The following is a 14,977-nucleotide window of genomic DNA, read 5'->3' on the forward strand; positions in this document are numbered from 1 at the left end:
GGGATAGCAATAACAGTAATAACAAACATAATAATAATGATGATGGTAATGATAGTAATAACAGCAAAGCCTTATTAGGTGGTTGTTTCCTGTGTGCCTGGTAAATGCTTTCCTTATAATAACACTCTTAATAGTCAAAACATCCCAGGGGCGCCTGGGTGGCGCAGTCGGTTAAGCGTCCGACTTCAGCCAGGTCACGATCTCGCGGTCCGTGAGTTCGAGCCCCGCGTCAGGCTCTGGGCTGATGGCTCGGAGCCTGGAGCCTGTTTCCGATTCTGTGTCTCCCTCTCTCTCTGCCCCTCCCCCGTTCATGCTCTGTCTCTCTCTGTCCCAAAAATAAATTAAAAAAATGTTGAAAAAAAAAAAAATTTAAAAACATCCCTGTGAAATAGTGTTATCGTCATGATTTTGCAGATGAGGAAACTGAGTCACAGAGATTTAGTAATATGAGAAATGTCCTACAGCCATGAACTGAAAGTCTAGGTGTTAACAAGTGGTAGGATGTGAATAGTTTAACAACCAACTCTTTAGCGAGAAGGGAGGAAAAAAATACTTCAAGCCTGATTTGCAGCCAGACTGGCCTTGGTGAGTCAAAGTCCAAGTTGCTAAGCCCAGGCATATCCTCCATCCCTGACACCACGGCCATTTTGTCCATGAGCCCATTGGGCAATGCTAGCGGTGGTTGGGGAAAGAGGCTGACAGGTATCCACATTCCATCCACTGTACTATTGAAATCCACTTCTGCTGAAGGCACCCTTTGGTGAGCATTCACACAGGACACAAATATCATCATATTCTGTGTTACTTGAAAGAGGACTATCTTTATAACTTCCCCAACTGTCTTCCAAGTCCCTGGCCACCTAGCCAACCCACTGGTTACAGTCCATTAATTAATCTAGATTCTTACCTCTGGCTGTTTTCCCTTCCAGATGAAATGAACAATGAAGTGCCTTGTTGATGTTCTGCCCCCTAGGAGTATTTCTTTCCACCACAGGCCTTCAGGGATGTCCCAGAAAAGAGCTAGAGTAGTACAGCTGTCCACTTTCAGGTGGTGTCTGTGTATCATGCAGACCCATCTGTAAACTGGGCTTGGCTCTTCTCTTCCTTATCAATTAATCACAGGGAACCTCCGTGAGACCATAGGCATTTGGGCCACTTCCTAGTGCAAACTGCTTGCACCTTCAGGGGCTGCTAGAGTCCAATTGCATACATTTCACTTCTGTTTGATGATGTATTGTTACTGTACATGACAACTTTTAACTTGGTAAGTCAGACAACATCAAGTTTACAATGGGAATTTAGGCCACATGGTGATTTGGTGACTCATGATCAAGTGTTCAGTTTTTACTAGGGCCCAACAGCAAGTCAAAAGCTGCTTCTCAAAAGCAGAGTAGTTATCTTCAGAGGATAGCAAGGCTTTGCTCCAAAATCCTACGGGTCTGTGTTGTGATTCACCTCTCATGGCCTAAGGCTCCAAACAACATCTCTATCTGCTACTGACCCTTCGGGCACCATTAGATCTGCTGAACCATATGGTTCAAACGGCAGAGCAGCTTGCATGGCAGCCTGGACCTGCTGCAGAACCTCATCTTGTCCTGGGCTTCACTCAAAACTATAGGCTTTTTAATCCCCGTCACCTACTTAACCCATTCTCAGATTATCTTCTATGCCCTTACCACTGTTCCCCCAAGACAGTCATCGAGTCAGGCAGTTTAGACAAAACTTCAAGGACAGAATCTCTGTCACTCTGTTTCAAAGAATGGCGAGAGGGAGACTTACCCAATTCATTTTATGAAGCGAATTTACTCTTGACAGCAAAACTAAATGCTGGCAAAGCAAGAAGAGAAAATCATTGACTAACCCCAAATGAACATAAGCACAAAAATCATAAATATAGAAGTCTGAAGTCTCTCTTCCTCCATTCTAAAAACAACAAAACTGTGAAAATGAATTCCTTTCATGACTTATTTAGAGGCAAAACCTGGGAAGAGACTGATCTGACCTAGCCTGGGTGATCATAGGGTGATTATAGGGTGCTGCCCCCCCCCACCCACCTGTGTTCTGTAAGTTATGATTTAGAGGAGCCCGAGAGACACGACAACTCAAAGGGTGTGATATCCTGAATGATCTTGGGAAAGAAAAGGGGCATTTGGAGGGGGAAAGAACCCTAAGGAAATCTAAATGAAGTATGGACTTCAGTTAATAGTAATGTATTGGTGGCTGGTTCGTAATTGCAACAAACGTACCATACTACTGAAAGATGCTGGCGACAGGGGAAACAGGGTGTGGGGTATGTGAGAACTCTTTATACTATCTTTGCGAATCAGATTTGTTCAAAACAAAACAAAAACATAAACAAACCAAAAAACCTCTTCTGACTCTTCATCCTGTCATCCTGCACGTACCTACTTATTTTTCTGCTATCCTTTACTCTCCTGTCCAAATTTCCTCCAAAAAAAAAAAAAAAAAAGCTGATATACTCACTGTCCCAAATTCCTCCTCTCCTTCTCTTTTGAATCCACTGTAATCAGGCTCCTGTTGTTAAACCAACGATCAGTTCTCAATCATCACTCTACTGGAAAGCATTTATACAACCGATCACTCCTTCCTTGAACACGTTCTTCACATGGATTCCAGTACACCTCACTTCCTGTGTTTTCCTCCTACCTCTATGGTTCCCCTGCTCAATCTCCTTTATAGTTCCCCTCATCTCTCTACCTCTTAAAGGTGGTGTGCACCTAGGCTCAGTCATAGAACCTATTCTCCTCTCTGTCTCTGCTGAACGCCTGTTGTGTCTTCAAACATGTGCTACATTTCAGGAAAGAATGACTCCAAGGGCAGAGGCTGAGGCTGTAGCAGAAGCAGAAGGCAGAGCTGCAGGCCCAAAGCATGGAGTGGTGAGGTAGCAGGGCAGAGCATCCAGCCATAGAAGGGTGTTCTCCAGCCTTGAAACCTAATGCAATTTGCCCTGCTGGATTTCAAACTTGCTTGGCTCCTGTGACATCTTTATTTCTTCCACGTTGTCCTTTTTTCAATGGCATGTTTACTCTATGCTTGTTCACCTTTGCATTTTGAAAGCATATGACTTGTTTGTCAGGTTCCGATCACCACAGATGGAAAGGCATTTTGTCCTAGGATGAATCACACCCAGAGTCTTCCCCGTACCTGATTTAGATGATTTAGATCATCAGGTTTGGGACTTTGAGCTGACAATATTTAGATGAGATCTTGGAGTAAGATGATACTGTAATGGATTGAGACTGAGGGATTTGGGGCTAAATATGTTTGGCACGTGAGACAGACATGAATTTAGAGGGGCCAAAAGGTGAACTGCAATGGGCTGAATAGTGGTCCCAAAAAAGATATGTTCAAGCTTTAACCTCTGGAACCTGTGAATGTGACCTTATTTGGGAAAATGGTCTGTTCAGACACAATTAAATGAAAGGTCTTGAGACAAGATCATCCTGGTTTAAGATGGGACCTAAATCCAATGATGTCCTTATAAGAGAAGGCAGAAAGAGATTTGAGACACTCAGACACAAAAGAGGAAGACCATGTGAAGGCAGAGATTAGAGTTAGGCAGCCCCAAACATAAGAACACCTGGGGTCACCAAAAGCTGGGAGAGGCAAGAAAGGATCTGTCCCTGGAACCTTTGCAAGGAGCATGGCCCACACAACAATGTGACTGAGGACTTGTAGTCTCTACAACTGTGAGAGAGTAAGTTTCTCTTGTGCTAATCTGTGATGGCAGCCCCAGGAAACGAACAGAATAACAGAAATGATTGAAAACAAATGCTCAAATACTTGTAAACAAATGTTCATAGCAGCACTGTTCACAATAGCCAAATGGTGGAAACAACCTAATTGTACAACAATGAATGGATCAATAAAATATGGTTTATATGTACAATATTGTTCAGCTATAAAAAGTAATGAAGTACTAATACGTTCTACATGTGGGTGAACTTCCAAAACATTATGTTAAGTGAAAGAAGACAAACACAAATAGTTACATACAGTATTATTCCATTTATATGAAATATCCAGAATAGATAAAAGCTTACACAAAGAAAGAAAATTGCTGGTGGTCAGAAAATGCAGGGAAGGAGGAATGGGGAGTGGCTACTTAATGGGTACAAGGTTTTCCTTTGGGGTGATGAAAATGTTTGGAACTTGATAAATGTGGCAGTTACACAATACTGGGAATGTGCTATGAATACATAGCAAATGTGCCACTGAATTGTACACTTTAAAATAGTTAATTTTATGTTATATGAACTTCATCTCAGTAAGAAAAAAGTTCTTTAAAAAGTACAAAAATCAGGGGCACCTGGTGGCTCAGTCAGTTGAGCATCTGACTTCAGCTCAGGTCATGATCTCACAGCTCGTGAGTTTGAGCCCCACATCGGGCTCTGTGCTGACAGCTCAGAGCCTGGAGCCTGCTTCAGATTCTGTGTCTCCCTCTCTCTCTCCCTCTAACCTACTCACATTCTGTCTCTGTCTCTCTCAAAAATAAATAAACATTAAAAAAAATTTTTTTAAGTACAAAAATCATACTCCAAGAACTTCAAAACATTGTTGAAATAATTAAAGACTATGTAAATAAGTGGGAAAACACCCTACATTTATGGACCAGAAGATAATATTGTTAAAATGGTAACACTTCTTGCAGTGATCTATGGATTCAATGCAATCCCTACCAGAATCCCAGCTGACTTCTTTGTAGAAATTGACAAGCTGATTCTAAAATTCATATGGAAATTCAAGGCACTTGGAAAAGCAAAAAAATTTTTAAAAAGAAAAACAAGGTAGGGGGCACCAGCGTGGCTCAGTTGGCTAAGTGTCCGACTCTTTGATTTCAGCTCTGGTCATTATCTCATGGTTCGTGGGTTTGAGCACCACATCGGGCTCTGTGCTGGCAGCGTGGAGCCTGCTTGGGATTCTCTCTCTTTCTCCCTACCTCTCCCTCTCTCTGCCCCTTCCCTGCCCGCATGTGCATGCTCTCTCTCTCTCTCTCTCAAAATAATAAATGAACTTTAAAAAAATAAAAAGGAAAACAAGGTAGGAAGACACACTTCCCAATTTCAAAACTTACTACAAAATGGTCATCAAGACAGTATGGCAGTACAGAAATAAAACCACATGTACATGGTCAACTGGTTTTTCACAAGAGTGCCAAAATCATTCAATGGGGAGAAGAATAATCTTCCCAACAAATAGTGCTGGGACAACTGGATAGTCTCATGCAAAAGAATAAAGTTGGAACCCTACCTCATACCATATATAAAAATTATCTCAAAATGAACCAATGATCAAAATAGAACAGTTTAAAATATAAAACCACTGGGCGGGGGGGGCGGGCGCCTGGGTGGCTCAGTCGGTTAAGCGGCCGACTTCGGCTCAGGTCATGATCTCACGGTCCGTGAGTTCGAGCCCTGCATCAAGCTCTGTGCTGACAGCTCGGAGCCTGGAGCCTGTTTCAGATTCTGTGTCTCCCTCTCTCTCTGACCCTCCCCTGTTCATGCTCTGTCTCTCTGTCTCAAAAATAAACATTTTTAAAAAATTTAAAATAAAATAAAATATAAAACCACTGGGAAAAAAACATAGGGGTAAATCTTCATAATCTTGGATTTGGCAATAGGATTTTAGATATGATACTCAAAGCACAGCAATTAAAGGAAAAATTAAATGATGTGAACCTCATCAAAAATTTAAAATTCCATGCTTAAAAAAAACATCATCAGGAAAGTGAAAATCTCCAGGATGGGAGAAAATATTTACAAACATATGTGTATATATATGTGGTAAGAGACTTGTATCTACAAGATATAAAAAACTCTTACAACTCAATAATAAAGTGACAAATAACCAAATGTAAAAATAGGCAAACAATCTGCACATTTCTCCAAAGAATATCTACAAATGTTCATTAAGCTCATGAAAAGATGTTTAACATCACTAGTCAACGGGGAAATACAAACCAAAAGCACAATGAGATACCACTTCGCACCCACTAGGACGGCTGCAATCAAAAACAGATAGTGACAAGTGTTGTTGAAGATGGGGTGAAATTGGGGATCTCATTTGTTGCTAGTGGGAAAATAGAATGGTGCAGGCTTTGTAAACCAGTCTGGCAATTCCTCAAAAGGTTAAACATAGAGTTAACATATAACCCAGCAATTCCTTTCCAAAATATATACTTAAGAGAAATGAAAATCTATGTCCACATAAAATCTTATAAAAGAATGTTTAGAGTAGCCCCAAAGTGGGAAAAACCCAAATGGCCATCAGCTGATACATGGATAAACGAATATGATATAAATAAAATATTCAGTCATAAATGGAAAATTGTTCAGCCATAAAAAGGAGGGAGTACGGATACATGTGACAACATGGGTGAATCTTGAGTACATTATGCAAGCAAAAGGAGCCAGTCACAAAAGACTACATATCGTATGATACCTGTTCTGGATATATGTAATGTCTAGGGTGCCTAGGGCTGGGACAATGAGAAGAATGGGGAGGGATGGTTCATGGGTACTGTATTTCATTCTGGAATGATGAAAATGTTTTAAAATTGATTATGGTGATAGTAGACAACTCTGAAAAGACACTAAAAAACCATTGAATTTCTCTTTTTATTTTTTTATTTATTTTTTTTTTTTAATTTTTTTTTTTCAACGTTTTTTATTTATTTTTGGGACAGAGAGAGACAGAGCATGAACGGGGGAGGGGCAGAGAGAGAGGGAGACACAGAATCGGAAACAGGCTCCAGGCTCCGAGCCATCAGCCCAGAGCCTGACGCGGGGCTCGAACTCACGGACCGTGAGATCGTGACCTGGCTGAAGTCGGACGCTTAACCGACTGCGCCACCCAGGCGCCCCGAATTTCTCTTTTTAAATGGAAGAGTTGTATGGTATGTGAATCATATCTCAACAAAGCTATTTCAAAAAATAAGAGGCAGGAGAGAGAGAGACAGAGAGCCCTTGATCTATGCTTAAAGCCTAGCCATTCACACTGTAACCCCCATGTGTTATTTTATTTGGTTCATCCAGCAACCCTGTAGTGGAGGAATTACTTCCATTTTAAAGATATTATGATTGTGTGTGATCTGGTGTCAAATCAAACCCTATCTCCAAAAGGAAAAAAGGACACCAGTTTAGAGACCTAGAGAGTGCAAGGTACTATGCCAGGCTCTTCACACACATCATCTCATTTAATCCTGAAGCACCCTATGAAGAAGGTATTATTGGCCCATTTTACAGGTAAAGAAATCCAGGTTCAGAGAAGTATCATAAGCCTTATGTCCTAAGCCACACAGCAATGATGTAATAAAGCAAGATTTGCACCCAGTTCTGTTGGATTCCATTGCTGGTGCCCTTTCCCTTATGCCACCCTGGTTCCCAGAATCTGAGGCCTGTGCCCCTGACACTGACTCCCTCTCTCCCTAGCCCCATGTTGCTTCCCCCGTTCCCAGGCCCATGTTGCTTCCTGTCCACTTGTCTCGCCAGCCAGCCTATCTCCACCTGCACTGTACACAGAGAACAAAGAACTAGTCTTGGTACCACAGCCAGCTGGCCTGATTCCCCAGGAGAAGGAATTCCAGTGCCAGAGAAGTGAGTGTCCAAGGAAGCCCCCAGAGGACTCAGAGGAAGAGGGGGAAAACCCCTCCCCACTGCAAATGGGCCAGCCCAGAGACATCTGCCCAGCCTGCCAGGGGAGCCCCTGAGAGGGGCAGGAAGGGCACAGTCTTCCATGGGAGCTCCTGGCCAGAATCCCCACCTTGGACAAACTCACAGTGGAGTAGAAAGCTCATGGTGGGACAGCAGTGGAACTAAACATTCTCTAGTGGAGGCAGTTGGGAGCTTTGATTAGGCTGGGAGCCCAGACACTGGCCTTCCAAATCAGCCCAGACACTTAGCCCCAGTCCTCACCCATTCCTGGGAGGTTGGGGATGGCTCACCTGGCTCCCACAGCCCCTTCTCCCAACTAGTACCCAGGTGCTGGGGTCTGAGCTGGGAGAAGGGGATTTCCTTAGGAGGAGAGATGGGCCAGGAGGAAGGAAGGGTCAGGAGGCAGAAGATGAGGCCGGGGATGGGGCCGAGTCACCACAGTCTTTTCACCATGAGGGCCGGGCTTCTCTGCTTGGCTCAGCCCTAGGGGCAGGCCGGTGGGAAGAGGCCAGCAACTGCTGGGGTGGAGTTGGCTCCTCATAAAGAGAGAGAGAGCTGCCCCAGGCTCAGCATGAGCTGTAAGGCCAAGGCCAAGATGAGGGGTAAGTGGGGCCCCTCCTCTAAGTCTGAGACAGAGGCACCTGAGTGAGAATGTGTTGGACTCTGAAACAGGGAAAGGAGATGGAGGGATGGGGTTGAGATGGGTCAGAGAGGGAGTCTGAGCATGGGCCATGCAATAGGAAAAGACATGGGAACTGAGATGGGTCAAGGCTACGTGGGGGGCTATGCATAGGTCCAGGTGTTGAAAGTGAGTCAAGAGAATGGGTCCAGGTCCAGGTAATGAGTTTAGGGGTTGGGTCCATTCAGAGGGAAGGATATGGGGACTGAGACAGGAATGCCGGTAGCTCAGAGACACGGGAGAGTTTGTCAGGGGTGAGAATGGATTCGGAGGGTTGAGGTAGGCTTGGAGGGTGGGGAGAGGGGGTGAGGCTTGGGGTTCTCTGCCATGGTGGCTGGTTACTCCCTCTTCTTTTCAGAGAAGTCACCCCTGCAGAAGTCACCCCTGCATGTAGTCTCTACAGGGGTTGGCACCTGAAGATCCCTTGCCTTCTATGCATCTCGGGTATCCCGCATGTACAAAGACTGGACTAAGGGCATTCTCACCCACCCAAAAATCCTAGGGCTAGTGCAGGGGGGCACATTGCATCACCACTCCTGGACGGTCCCCTTCAGAGCAGGTAACACCAAGGAAACCACACAGTCTCTCATTGGAGACTCCCTCCTGGGTGAATTTCTCTGTGCATCAGAGCAGTCAATTTGGGGGATGAAAACCACCACGTCACTCTGGACTTATTGTGTGTTACATATTAACTATAGTTTCCAATCTTGGCTGCACATTAGAAAACCTGGAGGGATTTGAAAAACTGTCAGGCTGGAGAGGAACAGTAGGACTGCCAAGGTCCACGGGGCACTGGTAATATCGCTGAGAAACTGGTCACAGTTAACCCGAAGAGAACCATGCCTCACACACTCCCACTTTCACACATACCCATCCTCTCACAAAAGCACACATTCACAAAGAACACAGACACCCTCCGGCTCTGCCACCCAGCCTCACGCTCAGACGCACTCACAGCATCACACACAAGAATGCTGGCACCCATTTCCCTCACAAACTCAAGCACATGCATGTATGCCTTCCTCACTCTTCAGACCCAGACCACACCCACCCACTTCGCTCTCCCATACAGATTCATCCACACATTTGCTCAGGTGCCCACACTGTCCCACAGACACACCCCCTCCTATGAAATCACAGACAACGCACAGTCATACAGGGCAATGATCACAAACTTACAATCACTGCAACTTCCATCACAGACAAGCTCACACACGTACCCACCATCAGAAGCAGGCGTATTCACATTCATAGATGGCTCTGCACACACTCATGGGTTTCCAATCACATGCATACACATGAACACATGCATTTGTATTTACAACCACACAGCTGACACCAGCATGGTTCGCACATACATCCACACCCCACACAACACAATCGCCCCACACAGACACAATCACAAATATGCATGTTTACAACCACACATCTGACAGGTGCTGCCTGACCTCACCACCTGCACGCGTTCACACAGCCAAGCTCATCCTGGGTAGGGCAGGGTGCAGAGCCCGGGCCCCAGACAGGCATTCCCCAATTCCCCTCTCTACCACAGGAATCCTAATCCTGGGGCTGCTGTTGGCTACTCCCAGCTGCCTTGGCTACTTTGAAAACCTGGTCAAGTGCTTCCAGGACCCCGAGTATGAGTCCATCCTTGTCACGGCGCAGAAGGGGCTCCACGCCTCCCCGCTGCCCAAGCGTGTGGTAGTAGTGGGAGCTGGCATGTCAGGCCTGGCAGCTGCCAAGGCCCTACAAGATGCTGGCCACCAGGTGAGCAGGTCTTGAAGGGGCTTCAATCCTTTGCCTGGGGTCTGAGGAGGGGAATCAGTTTGCTTCCTTGGGTGGAAAAGGAAAAAGGGAGATGGCTGCTTATAATGCACTGATCTCTTAGCCCTTAGTTATGGTTCTTCAAAACCCCAGGCTCCCTTGAGACTTGACCCTAGTTACACCTGCATTCTCACAGAAGCAAAAGCGGAGAAGGGTTATGCTAACAAGAACAGGCCAAGAGGCACTTGGTCCCCCGCCACCACAGAGCACTTCTGCCCCACTTACATTACTCAGGACCCTCCCGGAAGAACTTCCTCCACCACCACCCCCAACCCACCGTGTGGTTATCCTGCACATGCAGGGACCTACTGCTAGGAATTCCAGACTGGAGCCTGTGGCAGGATGGGGGATGGGTGTACAGGGTGGGAGAAGGGAAAGCATGACTCCAGCAACAACTTCTCTGGACTCCAGGTAACCATCCTGGAAGCCAGCCACCACATCGGGGGTCGAGTTGTCACATACAGGAATGAGGAGGAGGGCTGGTACTATGAATTGGGGCCCATGAGAATCCCAAAGTCCCACAGGTAAGTGCCAAGGAAGGGATGGGTGAAGGGCAAGCAAGAGGAATTAGGTAGGGGTTGGGTAGGGGGGCTGCTGCCATAGGGTCAGAGCCTCTCACATCAACTGTCTCATGTGGAGTCAAGACTAACATTGGTCTCCCACTTGACATGGAAGGCCGAGGCCCAGAGACCAGGGTCACACAGAAAATGGTAGGTCCCAAACTAATAATAATAGTTAGCATTAATTCATCAAATTGTGTACTTTGAATATGGGTAGCTTCGTATGTGTCAATTATACCCCATTAAGCTACAAACTAATAATATTTAATAATCATATTAGCTGCCATTTCTTGAGCACCTCTATGTACCAGGCACCACGCTGGTTACAAATCAAGAAACGGGGCTCAGAGGTATTAAGTGACACACCCAAGATTCTCCTAGGAGAAAGTAACAGAGCTCCTCCTCAAAATCAAGGAGGCAACAGGCCCAAAAACATATGCTCGACCCCTAAACTGTAACTGGCTCCTGGGGCAGAACCCAGCCCCTGGTTCTGTGGCTTCTAAAGACAAAAGAGATCCCTCACCTGGTGTCGACATACCTCCAAAAATATGACTTCTTTTTTGCCTTATGTGTAAACTGAACCCAAGACTTCCCTCCAAACACCACCAAAACAAAAACAAAATGAACCAGCCTAAACTAGGAGTCTTTAGATTTGGCCTCAACTTACTTAGAAATGGAAGGTGGGATTTCAAATACTGTCTGAAACAAGAGGCCTTTGCCTCTCCTTAAGTCTTGTACTCTGGGATTTCTTAAAGAGCCTTTATTGGGTGATGGGTGAACTCCCTCCTCATGATCTTCCTTGTGGGGGAAGAAAAAACAGAAGAAAAAGAGTTAATACCACAGCAAGAGGAAGCAGGGTTAGAGTTGAAGAAACAGTCAGACCTCTCTGGGCACATGAAGAAACTGGTTTTCCTGGAAATGGCTTCTATAGTGAGGCCAGCAGGAATGAGGTCCTGGGATGGGTGCCATGTTATACCTGTATCTGCTCCAGGCTAGTTCATACCTACATCAAGAAGCTTGGCCTGAAGACGAACAAGTTCATAGAATATGATGGTAACACCTGGTACCTCATCAACGGACAACGTTATCGCACCAGGGAGGTCAAGGACAACCCAGAGCTCCTAGGCTACTCCACGAAACCAATGGAGAAGGGCAAGGGTGCTACTAATCTCTTCAACCAGTCCATCACCAAGGTGCCTCCTGCCTCACCCCTCCCAGGGTTGGGAAAAAAAACAAGTTCTGGCCCAAGATCACCTGGAAAGTTGTGGATGGACCCAGCTAGCCTGGTTCCTATCTGGCACTCTTGTGGTTGGTCCCTCTTCTAATATCCCCTAAGAATGTTGCCACCCTAACCCTAATGCCCAGACCCATCTACTCTCCTGTACTTGGTGATCCAACGGCCCACTGCTTGATGATGACAGTGGAAGGAAAGGGAATCACCAGATAACCCAATACTCAGTAATGAATCAATTCTCTTGGATTGCAGTGAATGTCTTCCCCTTAAATATTAGTCTCCAAAGGTCTTTAAATGAAGGGGAGATTTGGGAGGAAAGAGGAGCATTTAGGAGCTCTTGGAAACACACTTCCCTTGGTCTTTCTATCCTCCACCTCCTTGCCCCCACCCTCTTCAAAGGGACACCCATAGAACCCAGGAGTCCTGCCACTGCTCTATGACTTACATCTAAACTTCTTCCCCTCCCTCCCCTTCTGCAGCTCAAACAAAATCTGAAAAATTTCAACTGCAGCCACCTGGTGTCCTTTTATGATTCCTACTCCACCAAGGTATGTGAGTCAAAGGATAGGGGTAGAGGAGGTCTGTGCTCAGCCTAGCCCACCAGGGTTGTTGTTCTCTGCTGACCAGGACTCTCTCTTCCCACTGCCAAAGACATCACCTCCCTGGAGTCTAGTCCCACCCCCTGCCTACCCTAGGCCCCTGCTGAAGCCCGTTCCTACATGCTGGGCCCTCCATCTGGCACTCCTACCTCCCACAGGCTTACTTGCTGAAAGAAGGGGCACTGAGCCAAGGAGCGGTAAAGATGATCGGGACTGTGATGAATGAGGATTCTGGATACTACAAATCCCTCCTAGAGTCCCTGCGGACAGACTTCATCTTTTCCAAAAAGGACGAGTAAGGCCAATTGGGACTAGGGCTGGAATCTGCCCCTCCTCCAACCCCCAGAGCAGAGAAACAGAACGATGATTATTGAGTAGGTCACTATGTGCCAGACACAATTATCAGCGCTTTCCAAAAATTGTCACTTTTCATCACCTAGAAAGTCGATACTATTATTCAGAGCCATTTTACTGGAGAAGATGCTTAGGCTCAGAGGGGGTCGATGACTCATCCAAATTCACTTAAGTGGGGTGAGGGCTGGAGCCAGAATCCAAAACCATGTTTCTGGGACTCCTTCTGGGACACAGGACTGCATGGTAACTGAATCCACAGGCTATGGGTCTAGACGGGGTATGTCATCCTGGGACAGTCCCTCTTCAACAGGATTCGGTTTTCCAAAGTATAATTAAACAATCATCCCTCCCTCACAGAGACTAGTTAAGGACATGGAAGGAAGCATCCAGCACAGGCTGCAGGAAGCCAGTTTCCTTGCTTTTCAGACCAGGAGGGCTGCCGGAAACCCAGCAAGGGGGCCTGGTGCCCACACACTGACCCCTGCCCTCCGCTCACCCCTGCAGCTTTTCTGAGATCACCGGTGGCTTCGACCAGCTCCCCAGGGCCCTCAGCACCAGCCTGAAGCCTGGCACCATCCACTTGGGCTCCAAGGTGGAGGCAGTGGTGAGGGACGGGCCTGAGGTCCAGGTTTCCTACCGGGCAGGTGAACCCAGCTCTGCGAAGCACAACCTCACTGCGGACTTCATCATTATCTCGGCCTCAGCCAAGGCCACGCGCCTCATCACCTTTAAGCCACCGCTCTCTCCAGACAAGGTGGAAGCGCTCCGCGTGGTGCATTACACCAGCGCCACCAAGGTGGTTCTGGCCTGTAAGGAGCCCTTCTGGGAGCGGGAGGGCATCCGGGGTGGGGTGTCTGTCACCGACCGGCCCTCGCGCTTCATCTACTACCCCAGCCACAGCCTCCCCAGCGGCAAGGGCGTCCTGCTGGCCTCCTACACCGTGGACGATGACTCCCTCTTCTTCATATCCATGACGCACGAGCAGGTGGAGGATGTGGTCCTGGAGGACCTGGCGGCCGTGCACCAGATACCCAAGGATGAATTGCGGCGCATGTGCCCCTCCTCTGTGCTCAAGCGCTGGTCTCTGGACCCCCTCACCATGGGCGCCTTTGCTGAGTTCACACCCTACCAGTTTACGGACTATTCACTGCAGCTCTTCCAGCCTGAGGGCCGCATCCACTTTGCAGGCGAGCATACCTCCATGCCCCATGCCTGGATAGACACTGCTATCAAGTCCGGCCTGCGGGCAGCCAGGAATATCCAGGCTGCCGTGGACGAGGAGGCCACCGCGAGGCAGAAGACCTTCACTCATACCCAGAATCATTTCTCACCCTGAAAGAAATCCCTGAGGAAATCCGGCAGAAAAGGGGCTGGGAGGTGGGAGTTGGAGGCAGAGACCCAAGAGAGAGGTCACCATTAGTCCCCCCACCCACAAGCAAGAATCCAAAAGCGCCAAAGAATCCAGTTGGCCAGTCCACAAAGAATCACCCCCTTCTCTCCCCTGCCAGGCCTTGAGGAGGGAAGCAACAGAATCAGAGTAGATGGAGGGTAAGGAGTAAATCAAGGATGGTGAGTGCTAGAATCTGCCCTTAGCTGTGAGGAAACTGTCTCCTGCTGCATAATAATAAAAAGCGAAAGAGAAATGTTCCAACAATGCCTTAATTTCTGTCATATACAACTAGAAGCTTCTAAAGGAACAGACAAACCCTGAACCACAGCAATATTAAACCACAGATTAGTCACACACACTTCACAATGCACACAAACCCCATCATTGTGTGCCTCCGCAGGGCGAGGAGGGAGCTTACATCCTGGCCCAACATGGAGTCTACATGGATGGAAGAGATAAGGGCTCTTCTCAGTTCTTTGTGAGCCTGTAAGAGCAGGATCTTGGCCTCCTAGAGACACCTCCTGGCCCACAGTCTTTTTCACTCCACCCTTACCTCCCCATCACCAACCAGACCCTCTCCCCACTTCTGCCTGTCAGCCTATACACCAGTCTGGGAGGACACCAAGCTTGTTCTCCATACTCACTCTGCTCTTCTCTAACACCT

At 47.0% G+C, this 14,977-nt stretch overlaps 1 protein-coding gene across 1 annotated transcript; it reads left to right on the forward strand.

The window, feature by feature from the left end:
* The first annotated feature begins 8,244 nt into the window (after positions 1 to 8,244).
* Positions 8,245 to 14,470, forward strand: LOC131491236 (L-amino-acid oxidase-like). The gene is made up of 7 exons (XM_058693867.1): positions 8,245 to 8,275; positions 9,905 to 10,119; positions 10,588 to 10,700; positions 11,728 to 11,929; positions 12,450 to 12,518; positions 12,728 to 12,864; positions 13,428 to 14,470. Exons 1-7 carry the CDS (start codon positions 8,245 to 8,247, stop codon positions 14,257 to 14,259), a joined length of 1,599 nt encoding a protein of 532 aa, XP_058549850.1. The 3' UTR covers positions 14,260 to 14,470.
* Positions 14,471 to 14,977: the final 507 nt, after the last annotated feature.

This window comes from Neofelis nebulosa, chromosome 2 (genome assembly GCF_028018385.1).
Source record: "Neofelis nebulosa isolate mNeoNeb1 chromosome 2, mNeoNeb1.pri, whole genome shotgun sequence".
Lineage (NCBI taxonomy): Eukaryota > Metazoa > Chordata > Mammalia > Carnivora > Felidae > Neofelis > Neofelis nebulosa.

Excerpts from the sequence above, each read along its gene's own strand:
- LOC131491236 (XM_058693867.1), top strand. The coding sequence starts at position 8,245 with ATGAGCTGTAAGGCCAAGGCCAAGATGAGGG. Across the intron at positions 10,120-10,587 it reads TACAAGATGCTGGCCACCAG|GTAACCATCCTGGAAGCCAG; the intron begins GTGAGCAGGTCT and ends TCTGGACTCCAG. Across the intron at positions 11,930-12,449 it reads TCAACCAGTCCATCACCAAG|CTCAAACAAAATCTGAAAAA; the intron begins GTGCCTCCTGCC and ends CCCCTTCTGCAG.